Raw genomic sequence first — 12,758 nt, forward strand, 5'->3', positions numbered from 1 at the left:
GCACGTCACAGGGAAGTGACGTTATGACGCCGGGCACGCTGGGGGCAGGGCCACGGCCATACAAGGGAAAACTCTATGGTTTTCCCTTGTATGGTCGTGGCCCCGCCCCCAGCATGCCCAGCGTCATGACGTCACTTCTCTGTGACGTGCATGCGGCGGGCGCACACTTCACATGCACGCGCGTGCACCGGGATCCGAATGGGAGTCCCCCGCTGGCAAGGTAAGTGCCACTTGGCAACCCTAGTCATGATGCAGAGGGCAGGCAATGGCAAACCACCTCTGAAATGTCTCGTGCCCTAAAAGCACGTCTAGCTTGCCACCTAGTGGTGCATAACGCTAAAAGAGCTAGAACCTCTGGCTGCCAGACAATCTGGCTAGAACCTCTGGCTATACTACACACTGCCATAATGATGATTATTAATTATTACAGAAAGTATACTTCAGACTAGGTACAAAGTTTGAGTCCAGTGGCAACTCTGAGACCAACAAAGTTTTATTTGGAGTGTAAGATTTCGTATGCAAAAGACACTTCTTCAGACAAAACTGGAAAGAAGAAGTGTGTTTTGCACACGGAAGCTTACACTTTTAATAAAACTTTGTTGGTCTCAGAGGTGTACTGGAATCAGACTTAGGTAGTTTCTACACCACTTAGCGTATCATGTTCAAAAGCTCATGATTTGTTTCAGCTGTGTCGGAGATTTCAGTGGTTAAGGGTATCTTCAGGTGGGCAGCCACATTGGTCTGAAGCAACAGAACAAAGTTCGAGTCCAGCGGCACCTTTAAGACCAACAAAGTTTTATTAAAAGTGTAAGCTTTCACACTTGGTATCTGACGAAGTGTGCATGCACATGAAAGCTTATACCCGGAATTAAACTTTGCTGGTCTTAAAGGTGCCGCTGAGTGGTATCTGCAAGACCCGGGTTTGAATCCCCACCACAAGCCATAGAAGCTCACTGGGTGACCTTGGGCCAGTCACACTCTCTCAGCCTAACCTACCTCACAGGGAGGTTGTAAGGACAAAATGGAGGACAGGAGAATGCCATAAGCTTCTATGGGGAGAAAGGCGGGGTACAAATGAATTAAATAATAATAATGACTGACATAAATGAGACCTTGTTGGGCCCCTGGGCCACGTGTGTCATGAAATAATCCGGGTAGCGGAGATATAAACTTTATAAAGGACACAAACGCAAAATATTTTTTTTTACTTAAAATAAAAACAGGCTTCAAACATTAGCTCTGTCAGCTGCAAACCTACTTTTGATTTATTGACATTCACCACAGAAATCTCCTGCTCAGAGTTCTGAGTCTAGGACCCAGGTGAAAACATGAAATGGATGAGCGATTAAGAGAGTCTGGCGAAGCAAGCAGCAGAACTAGAAGCAGGAGGTGGCCGGTTCCACTGTGGGACTGATGAAAGCCCTCCGGGGGGGCCTGAACCGGCCCCCGGGCTGCATGTTTGACACCCCTGGGCTAAGTGGTCTACCTAGGACTGCCAACTCTGTGGAATTCCCGGAGATTCTGAGGGTGGAACCTGGGGAGATTCCTGGAATTTTTTGGGGGGGGGGAGTCTGGGGAGGGCAGGGACCTCCGCGGGGTACCATGCCACAGAGTCCAGCCTCCAAAGCAGCCATTTTCTCCGGGGGGGAACTGATCTCTGTCATCTGCAGTTCAGTTGTAATACTGGGTGATCCCCAGGCCCCACCTGGAGGTTGGCAACCCTAGGTCCACCAGGATCACCTAGAGAACTTCATGGCATTTGGGATCTCTGGTGAAACTGTCTCCTTCAGGAGGGCGGGGGGGGGGCAACCTCTCTGGGCTGACTTGATTTAAAGCAGTTTTAGAAGCATGTGGCTTATTGGGTTCAAACGCTGCTTTGCTTCTTAGATTTGAGGAGGTGGAGCCCGGGGGGACGGGGTTTAGGGCACGGGAGGGTCCTCAGTGGGGCACGTTGCCACAGAGTCCACCCTCCAAAGCAGCCATTTTCTTCAGGGGAAACTGATCTCTGGAGTCTGGAGATGAGCCGTTATTGTTGGAGATTTCCAGACCCCACCAGGAGGGTGGCAACCTTGGCTTGTGCCCACAGGTGTATAATTTAAATGATACAGGGGAGTGAATATTACAGAGGATCTCTCTTTGGTAAAGTTATTGTGTCTATGGTTTAGGTTTTATGTGATATTGAATTGTACATTTATGTCTATGCATCTCTTTTGATGTCAATGGTACGGCATGAATTGTTTTGAGAATATTCATGAATAAAAGGTTTAAAAAAAGAAGAAGAAGAAGAAGAAGTGTCCTCCTGGATCAGACCAATGAGGGTCCCTCTAGTCCAGGATCCTGTCTCACACAGTGGCCAGTCATTTCCTCTGAAGGGCCAGCAACAGGGCAGAGAGGCCGAGGCCTTCCCCTGATAAGAGCATCAGAAGAGCCCTGCTGGGTCAGACCAGTGAGGGTCCCTCTCGTCCAGCATCCCGTCTCACACAGGGGCCAGCCAGTTCCTCTGGAGGGCCAGCAACAGGGCAGAGAGGCCGAGGCCTTCCCCTGATAAGGACACCAGAAGAGCCCTGCTGGGCCAGACCAGGGAGGGTCCCTCTAGTCCAGCCTCCTGTCTCACACAGGGGCCAGTCAGTTCCTCTGGAGGGCCAGCAACAGGGCATAGACCCAGGCTTTCAAAAGAATACCAGAAGATCCCTGCTGGATCAGGCCTGTGGTCCCTCTAGTCCAGCCTCCTGGCTCACACAGGGGCCAGCCAGTTCCTCTGGAGGGCCAGCAACAGGGCAGAGAGGCCGAGGCCTTCCCCTGAGGTTGCCTCCTGGCTCTGGGATTCAGGGGCTTAGTTCCTCTGAATGAGAAGGTTCCCCTCAGCCACCATGGCTAGTAACCATAATTAGACTTCCCCTCCATGAATCTGGCTGATCCCCTTTTCAAGCTGTTTATTCCTGTGGCCATCACTACCTCCTCTGGCATCAAATTCCACAGTAGTACTTCCTTCTGTCCGTCGAGAACCTACTGCCCATCAGCGTCATCGGATGCCTTAAAGTTCTCATCTTTTTGGAGAAAAAATGAAAGGAGTAACTGCATATATCCAGGGGTCGACCTTTAACCCTCACCCTCATTTTGGACGTTTACGTCTGTCCTTCAGCGTTCTCTTTTGACGGACGGGTGTGTTTCCCTTTTCCCCTAGGCTCTGTGCATACTCATCCTGATCTGCTACGGTGCCTCGGTAACCCTCGGCTACGTCTCCCTGGCCATCTTCGAGCTGATCTACACCGTCGTCATATTTATCATCTTTGCATTTGAATTTCATCTCCAGATCACTTTTATCCATTGGGGATGGACGGTAAGGCCTTTGTTTTATGGTTGACTGATGATGGAGGGGAAAGTTGGGTGTTTGCGCATCCCTTTTGAGAGCCAGTTTGGTGCAGTGGTTAAGTGCGCGGACTCTAATCTGGCAGAACCGGGTTTGATTCCCCACTCCTCCACTCGCGGGGGGGAGGCATCTTCAAAAGCCTCCCCTCCACTTCCCCAGCCGCCCCGCCAAGGCGGGCTGGGGGGGGAGCGAAGAGAGAAGGGGTTTAAAACCCCTTCTCTCTTTCCATTATATTCTATGGGCCATAGAATACAATGGAAAGATTTTTAAACTTTAAACCCTTTCTCACTATCCATTATATTCTATGGGCCGTAGAATACAATGGAAAGATCTTTAAACTTTAAACCCTTTCTCTCTTTCCATTATATTCTATGGGCCGTAGAATACAATGGAAAGATCTTTAAACCCCTTCTCTCTTCGCTTCCCTCCGCCCAGCCAAGGCGGGGGGGGGGGGGGGGGAGAGGGGAGAGGAAAAGTTCAAAGATCTTTCCATGTGCGCGACTCCACAGAGAAGGAGCTCGGGGTCGGGCAACTGGGGTCGGGGCTTGCCGCCACCGCCATTTCTGCCCGCTCCTGGGCTGCCAGAGCGGTGCTCCGGCGTGCTCCGGGCCCAACAGACCCCTGGTTAAAATAATGGCACAAACACAGTCCTGAGGTGTGCTGTGTGGTCAGTGAATGGACTGGAAATACAGCCAAATTCCTCTCAAGTTTAAGGCATGTAGATGATGCAGCGGGTGGAAATATTGGACTCTTATTAAAGCAGGGATCCCCAGACTTTTTGAATCTGTGTGTGGGGGTTTGTGCACGCACGCACACACACAGAGCCACAGCTGAAGATCCTTGTGCTGTGGTGGCAGCTGCTTAGAATAACAGAATCATAGAATTGGAAGGGACCTCCAAGGCCATCTAGTCCAACCTCCTGCACAACCCCCTGCCCTTCAAAATAAATGTGTTTTAGATGGCGATGCACATTTTGGTTTACATTTTAGGAATGTTTTTCCCCCTGAAACTGCAAAGTTAAGGTCAGCTTTTTCTCAGTTGGTCCGTTCCCTTCCCAGAGGCGAGTAACGGATCGATCCAGTCAGGCTGCATTTATTTCATGCCAACGTTTTTTAGAAAGACTGAAGGAACTGCTTTGTACAGAGTTGGACCTCTGCCTGGCTCCATCTGAACGTGCCCTTCGAGGGCCTCATGCAGAGATTCCTGGCAGCAGGGCCGGTTCCAGGTTTTGCAAAGCCCCGGGCAGAGAGTTCCCAGGGCCCCCTTCCCCCTCCTCTGCCCACCACCAAGCCCTGCTCATGTCCTCATTCCGGGGGTCATTTCGTAGAAAAAGAGGTGCAGGTGCTCATTAGCACAACTCATTAGCATAACTTATTTGCATATGCCACCCCCCCTGACATCACTGGAAGTGTGTCAGAAGGCAACACCCACCGCTCAGGCTCCACTGGACTGCTTTGGATTGCTAGCTATGGGGGGGGGGACGTGCAGATCTGTCCTCGCAGAGGAGGGAGAGCTTGTACCTGAATAAAACTTGGTCTTAAATATGCCACTGGACTGCTTTGGACCGGGGGGGCGGGGGGAGCTCTGCAACTTACCTGGCTGCTTCTTGCTCTGACTGAGGGCTGCTGGGAGCAGGGGGCGGGGCTTGTTGCATGTGCCCGCCCCCTGGGCTCTTTACTGCCGGAGCTTCGCTCCTGTGCGCTCCCGCAGGAAATGACCCCTGCCTCATTCCCTCCCACTTGCCTGTGCATCCTTCCCCTTATCCACTTGTGAGACCTCCCACCACCCATGCTCACAGCCGTGTGCGCCATCCACTGGTGGGACTGGGAAGTATGCACTGCTAGGCGTGCAAGTGGCAGAGCCCTGGCAAGTGATCAGGAAGGGGAGGGGGTTGTCAGCAAAGAGGAGGAGGAGGAGCAGGAGAAGAAGAGGTTTTTATACCCCACCCTTCACTACCCGAAGGAGTCTCAGAGTGGCTTACAGCTCTGGGAGAACTTGTGACTGACCCAAGGTCACACCAGCGGCTGCACGTGGAGGAGTGGGGAATCAAACCTGGTTCTCCCAGATTAGAGTCCGCGCTCTTAACCACTACACCAAACTGGCTCTCTTGTCCTGGGCCCTGGCAGCCGAGCGGCCCCACCTCAGTGTATACCGAGCCGGCCCTGACCTGCAGTTGCAGTCATTTTCCCCGGAAGTGCGAGGGTGTGTTCTCCCCCGGCGCGTGCCCTCCTCCTCCGCGCAGGGAAATTCTTTCCAAACATCCTTCCTGTGTTGCACGGACAAGAATGGGGCAGCTCCTCAGCTCGGCAGCAAGCATCCAAACAAAGTCTGTTTTTTGTGCGTTCTGACTAATCAGGGCGGAGCTGCATTCCCTGGGGGGGGGACCCACCTTCTTTGAAAGCACGGAGGTAAAATTAGATCGCGGAGGTGGGACCAGAGGGGAAACTCCTCTGCCCTCTTTGAATTAAAAGAGAAAATAGCTTGAATGTTATGCCTCTTGTATTTAAAAAAAGGCTCAAAAAAGGGGGGGGGAGGTAGGGAAGCCCATTTTTATTTTTTAACGTAGAGAAGGAGAAGAAGAGAGATTGGATTTATACCCCGCCCTTCACTTAGAGTCTCAGGGCGGTTTACAGTCTCCTTCCCTTCCTCTCCCCACAACAGACACCCTGTGAGGTAAAAGAAGAGGAGATTGGATTTGTATCCCGCCCTTCACTACCCAAAGGAGTCTCAGCGTGGCTGACAAACTCCTTTCCCTTCCCCTCCCCACCACAGACACCCTGTGAGGTAAAAGAAGAAGAAGAGATTGGATTTATACCCTGCCCTTCACTACCCAAAGGAGTCTCAGAGCGGCTGACAAACTCCTTTCCCTTCCCCTCCCCACAACAGACACCCTGTGAGGTAAAAGAAGAAGGAGGAGAAGAAGAGGAGATTGGATTTATACCCCGCCCTTCACTTAGAGTCTCAGGGCAGTTCACAGTCTCCTTCCCTTCATCTCCCCACAACAGACACCCTGTGAGGTGGGTGGGACTGAGAGAGCTCTCAGGGAACAGCTCTGAGAGAACTGTGACTGACCCAAGGTCACCCGGCTGGCTGCGTGTGAAGGAGACAAACCCGGTTCTCCCAGATTAGAATCCACGCTCCTGACCACTACACCAAACTGGCTCTAGGGAATCTTGGTAATGGTATAATCTTCCAGGAAACTCCAGGTCTAGTGTGAACCAGCACTGCATTGGGTTTAGAACACTGGATTAGGAACTGAGAGCCCTGAGTTCAAATAACCCCATTAGCCATGACATTCACTTAGGCAAGTCACTTAAAGGCTTAAAATAAGGGAGGGGGAGAACCAAGGATGCTTTCCTGAAGTCCTTGGAGGAAGGATGGGATCAAAGTGTATGGATAAATATAGAAATCTTTGCACCTTGCAAAGATTGCAAAGACCAACAAGATTTTCGGGGTACAAGCTCACGAGAGACTCAGCGCTTCCTTCATCAGAGGTCTGATGAAGGGGACATTGAGTCTCGAAAGCTTGTTGGTCCCTGAGGGTGCTACTGGACTCGAATCCAGATCTTCTACCACAGACCAACAAAGCTACCCCCTGCAATTATCATAGCTGCACTCAGGGGTCATTTTGTAGAAAAAGAGGTGCAGGAGCTCATTAGCATAACTCATTGGCATAACTTATTTGCATATGCCACACACCCTGACATCACTGGAAGTGTGTCAGAAGGCAAGACCCACCATTCAGGCTCCACTGGATTGCTAGCTATTGGAGGGGAGGAAACATGAAGATCTGCCCTCACAGAGGAGGGAGAGCTTGTACCTGAATAAAACTTAGTCTTAAAGGTGCCACTGTACTGTTTTGGACTGGGGGGCCGGGGGGGGCTCTGCAACTTACCTGGCTGCTTCTTGCTCTGACTGAGGGCTGCTGGGAGCAGGGGGTGGGGCTTGTTGCATGTGCCTGCCCCCTGGGCTCTTTACTGCCGGAGCTCCGCTCCTGTGCACTCCTGCGGGAGATGACCCCTGGCTACACTGTGCAGAAAAAAACTTGAATTAATAGAGACACAAAGTTTAGATTTCAGGGCCCCCAATCCACTGCCATCCAGCTTGGCTAGGGAGCCCTTCCCCCCAAACAGCCCCGCCGGGCATGTCACGTGGGGGACGCTCTGGTATTTGGCTAAAGACTCTGTGGTGACCATAGAGTTTTTAGCCGAATGCCAGAGTGTCCCCTGTAGAACATGCCCAATGTGATGACGTCACTTCCGTGTGACCAGAAGACCCAGGAGGAAAGCCAGGACACCCTTCCCCCCCACCAGCAGACGGGTAAGACTTGGCAACCCTAACTAGCTTTGTGGCTGAGTGGGGATTAGTACATACTGAAAACACTGCCCCTCGTGAAAACAATGTCCCACACTAGCTGTTTATCCCACTACCTCACAATGTATGTCGTTTGGCCCCCGTGGTACTGTAGCTTGGCACACCAGCATTGAATCTTGGCTTTTGTTCAGTTTAAGAACATAAGAACATAAGAGATGCCAGTGTTGGATCAGGCCAAAGGCCCATCTACCCCAACACTCTGTATCACACAGTGGCCAGAAATACAAGGTGCCATCAGGAGGTCCACCAGTGGGGCCAGGACATTAGAAGCTCTCCCACTGTTGACCCCCCCCCCCCCAAGCACCAAGAATACAGAGCATCACTTGCCCCAGAGCCCCTATCTATACCTTGTGGCTAATAGCCACTGATGGACCTCTGCTCCATATGCTTATCTAATTCCCTTTTGAAGCCGTCCATGCTTGTGGACTAAGTTTGTGTGAGAGCCAGTTTAGTGTAGTGGTTAAGAGCGGCGGACTCTATATCTGGAGAACCAAGTTCGATTCTCCACTCCAGTTTGGTGTCGTGGTGAAGTGCGTGGACTCTAATTTGGGAGAACCGGGTTTGATTCCCCACTCCTCCACTTGCACCTGGCTGGATGACCTTGGGCAAGCCATAGTTCTATCAGAGCTGTTCTTGAAAAAGAGCAGTCTCTGTCAGAGCTCTCTCACCACTCCGAGACACCTTTGGTGATTGAAAGGTGGGGTATAAATCCAATCTCCTCCTCCTCTTCCTCCTCCTCCTCCTCCTCCTGAAGCCAAGCTGTGTGACCTTGGGTCAGCCACAGCTCTCTCAGAGTTCTCTCAGCCCCCTATGTGCCCCGAAGAGCCTTGCGCTCTGCTGGTCAAGATCTGCTGGGTGTCTCCAGTCTGGTAGAACATGCCAGAGACCAGGGCCTTGCGGGACTTATTGCCGTTCTGTCCGGCCTCTAAAACGGAGCTGTTCCACCAGGCCTTTGGCTGAGGCAGCGGACGTCCAATAAAAAACTGAGATGGCTGAAATTGAGGCCTACCACCTCAGTGTGGCCTGGACCAATAAGATCTCAGAGACCCAGTGGCGCCAGTTTGAAAAGAATGTATATCATGAAATAAGGCAGCCTGTTTTGTGTGTTTTTTCTTATTAAGTCGATGCGATCTTTAAATTGTTTTGAATTATTCTGTAAATTCTTTGTTGTTTTGGAATCCTGCCGTGATCCGCCCTGAGCCCGTTTGCGGGGAGGGCAGAATAGAATTTGAATAAAATAAATAAATAAATAAAATAAAGAACAAGTCCAGCTCGCCAACTAGTGGTGCTTAACGCTAAGAGCTACGACTTGCGGGTGCCAGAGAATCTTGGGATCTCCTGGCTGTTCTACACACAGTGCTATATGATAATCACTATTAATTATTAGGGCTGCCAAATGCCCCCGGGGGGCGGATTTCCCCCCGCTTTCGAGCCCCGCTTTCCGCTCCCGCAGAATCGGGGCCCAGGGGAAACCCCACCCCCGCGTGCGCGTCACCCGGAAGTGACGTCACACGCTGGGGGCGGGGCCACGCCATTTGACATCACACGATATAATTCCAGAGAGAAACCTGCAGAAGATACAACAAAGAGTTTTCCCCTCAAATGGCATGGCCCCGCCCCCAGCGTGCGACGTCACTTCCGGGTGACGCGCACGCGGCGCGCGCACGTTACAGACGCCGGCCGGGAGCCCCCCGCTCCCGGCCAAAACATATTTGGCAACCCTATTAATTATTCAGTTTGTGTCACTGCTTTCGCGCTTCCTCAAGTACGAGGCATCGAAACACAAGATCTGGTGGTACACAAATGGATTTGCTTTTAACTCTTTTTTTCCCCTTTTTTAATTGTTGCTGTCTTTAGGATTTCCTCAGGGCTCTCATTGGGGCCGTGGCCTTCCTCATCACCTCCCTTATTGTCATCATAGGACACCAAGATGGAGCCGGCGTCGCCGCAGGGGTAAGAGCCGCCGCGGGGTTTCCTGGAGGGTGGGATCGGGAAAGTGGGGTGCTGATTTGGCAGCGAGCTGGAGGGTGCAGAGGAATCGCAGTGAGTCGGCTGAGGCGTGCTCGGCCTTGGATCGGAGTGAACCGCTGGATGCGGCAGAGCCAATGAAAACACACGAGGGGTTGCTGTGTCCGCCTCTTGGTTGAAGCCAAAAAGGCCCAGTCGTACCTCAGAGACTAATCAGTGCTTATATCCAGCGAGATCCACTCAGGGAGTGGACCTCCCAGAAAGTGCCTTTCCTCTCCAGTTTGGTGTAGTGATTAAGAGCGGCAGACTTCAAAAGGGGTGGGCAGCAGTGTTCCCTCTAAGCTGAGTTAGTTTGAGCTAGCTCACAGTTTTTTAGCCTCCAGCTCACACATTTTTGCCTTAGCTCAGGAAGGGATGGCTCCAGAGCAGTGTTCCCTCTCAGCTGAGTTAGTGTGAGGTAGCTCACAGTTTTTTAGCCTCCAGCTCAAAGATTTTTTGTCTTCGCTCAGGAAGGAGGGCTCCAGGGCAAAACTAATTTATGCAGTAGCCAAATTTGCTCGCTCACAACTGTAATGCCAGTAGCTCACAAAGCAGAATTTTTGCTCACAAGACTCCGCAACTTAGAGGGAGCATTGCTCCAGAGCAAACTAATTGATGCAGTAGCCAAATGGCTCGCTCACCACTTTAATGCCAGTAGCTCACCAAGTAGAATTTTTGCTCACAAGACTCAGAGGGGGCATTGGTGGGCAGACTTGTTCTGGAGGCCAGGTCTACCAATGTTGTGGAAAGGGGTGGGTGGATCTGTTCTCCAGAGGCCACGTCTACCAATATAGTGGACTGGGGCAGGTAGACCTGTTCTCCGGAGGACAGGTCTACCAATATAATGTACTGGAATGGGTAGACCTGTTCTTCGGCAGACAGGTCTACCAACATAGTGGACTGGGGCAGGTAGACCTGTTCTCCGGAGGACAGGTCTACCAATATAATGTACTGGAATGGGTAGACCTGTTCTTCGGCAGACAGGTCTACCAACATAGTGGACTGGGGCAGATAGACCTGTTCTCCGGCAGACAGGTCTACCAATATAATGGACTGGAATGGGTAGACCTGTTCTCTGGAGGCCAAATCTACCAATATGGTGGAAAGGGACAGGTAGACCTCCACAGGACAGGTCTATCAATATAGTGGAAAGGGGTGGGTGAAATTTGACTTGATTCTGTTTTCTCTTATAATGTTTGTTTATTTATTTATTTATTTATTTATTATTAAATTTATACCCCGCCCTCCCCCGAAGGGCTCAGGGCGGCTTACATGGCAAGAGAACTTGCTAATAAAACATCAAATAATTTAGTACATTTAAAAACATAATATACAATTTAAAAAACCCATTCAAACATTAAAGTGCTCAGACTACATCATCCATACCGTTCCGGAATCTCAGAGAGGAAAACCACATCCACAAACCAAACATCCCCCGGTAGGCATTCCATGATAGATGTTATATTTTGAGATGTTTCTTCCTGCCCACCTAGGGCCCTACCCCCCCCAAGGATGGTAATATAACAGGGGGGGCGGCAGCGGCCCCTAATCGAAAGCCTGGTGGAAGAGCTCCGTCTTGCAGGCCCTGCGGAACTGCATCAGGTCCCGCAGGGCCCGGATCTCCTCCGGGAGCTCGTTCCACCAGGTGGGGGCCGCCACCGAAAAAGCCCTAGCCCTGGTGACGGCCAGTTTAGCATCCTTGGGGCCCGGCACAGTTAGAAGGTTTTGGGCCCCCGACCGTAGAGCTCTTGGGGGAACATACGTGGAAAGGCGTAAATTATTCTTTAAATATAGCTTAAGTACAATTTAAAAGAATTCATTCTGAGATTTTTACAAAGTTATGGAAATAATCTTCTAAAAAAACTCATTTTTGTGATACTCAAATGTAGACTCACTCACAACTTTAATGTTACCAGCTTTTTTCACTCGCGAGGTAGAATTTCTGCACAGAACACCATGGAGCTTAGAGGGAACATGGACCCCCCACTATTTAAAAGCACTTGACAGGCCCAAGGAAAAGTGTTGGCGGGTGCCGCAGTGCCCGTGGGCACCACGTTGGGGACCCCTGGTACGGGGCTTTGATCACCACCGACAGTGTGCGTGCCCAATGTAAAAAGCTGATGGGCATTCAAGCTGATTTTTGCATTCCTCCCTACCAGGTGTTTGGGTTGCTGGCCGGAATCGTCATGGGCTACGACGCCTACACTATCATCCCGCAGCTCAGGAAGCCGCACGCAGCCGTCTCCAACCCTGGTGAGTCTTCCCTGTCGCAGGAGACGGAGAGTCCTGGCGCACGGCTGTTCTTTGTTTCACCAACTCCCACGGATGCCTGTCTGCTTCCGTCTCGCTGCGTCGACTCCGGGGAGGGGCGGTTCTGTCTCTGGAGTGCTTTGGCCGGCTCTTTCCTGGGATCTGCAGGGGCTTCCATTCCGCAGCTGCTCATTGGCTGAGCTGCTGTGATGTCACGGGAGTTCTGTTCAGGAGCGATGGGTCTGGCAGAGGCGAGGAGGGTCGGATTGGCTGCAGGAAAGCTTGCTCGGGGCATAAAGGGTGGGAGGAGCTGTCTGTGGCTGTCAGGTAGGTACCAGTGGGTATTCTGTGCAGACAAGGAAGCTCAGGTGTGGGGGGGGAAAGGAATGAGACGAAGGAGGAGCTCAAAGGCAGGGATATGAACATAGAATCATAGAGTTGGAAGGGGCCATACAGACCATCTCGTCCAACCCCCTGCCCAATGCAGGACCAGCCTAAAGCATCCCTGGCAAATATTCATCCAGCCTCTTCTTGAAAGCTGCCAGTGAAGGGGAGCTCACCACCTCCCTAGGCAGCCGATTCCACCTTTGAGCCACTCTGACCGTGAAAACGTTTTTCCTAATATCCAGCTGGTACCTTTCTGCATGTAATTTAAACCCGTTGCTTCGGGTCCTCTCCTCTGCTGCCTGCCAACTGGAACAGCTCCTTGCCCTCCTCCAAATGACAGCCTTTCACATATTTAAAGAGAGCAATCATG

The 12,758-nt window shown here is 51.5% G+C and overlaps 1 protein-coding gene across 1 annotated transcript in view; it reads left to right on the forward strand.

Moving 5' to 3' along the window:
- PLP2 (proteolipid protein 2 (colonic epithelium-enriched)) overlaps positions 1–12,758 on the forward strand; it is a 39,389-nt gene that overhangs the window by 23,140 nt on the left and 3,491 nt on the right. Inside the window, exons 2-4 of the mRNA XM_015424249.1 lie at positions 3,185–3,340; positions 9,602–9,697; positions 11,911–12,004. Coding sequence (XP_015279735.1) covers positions 3,185–3,340; positions 9,602–9,697; positions 11,911–12,004 — 346 coding nt within the window. The remainder of the gene's footprint in view (positions 1–3,184; positions 3,341–9,601; positions 9,698–11,910; positions 12,005–12,758) is intronic.

This window comes from Gekko japonicus, unplaced genomic scaffold, assembly GCF_001447785.1.
Source record: "Gekko japonicus isolate JY-2015 unplaced genomic scaffold, Gekko_japonicus_V1.1 scaffold2051, whole genome shotgun sequence".
NCBI classification, from domain to species: Eukaryota; Metazoa; Chordata; class Lepidosauria; order Squamata; family Gekkonidae; genus Gekko; species Gekko japonicus.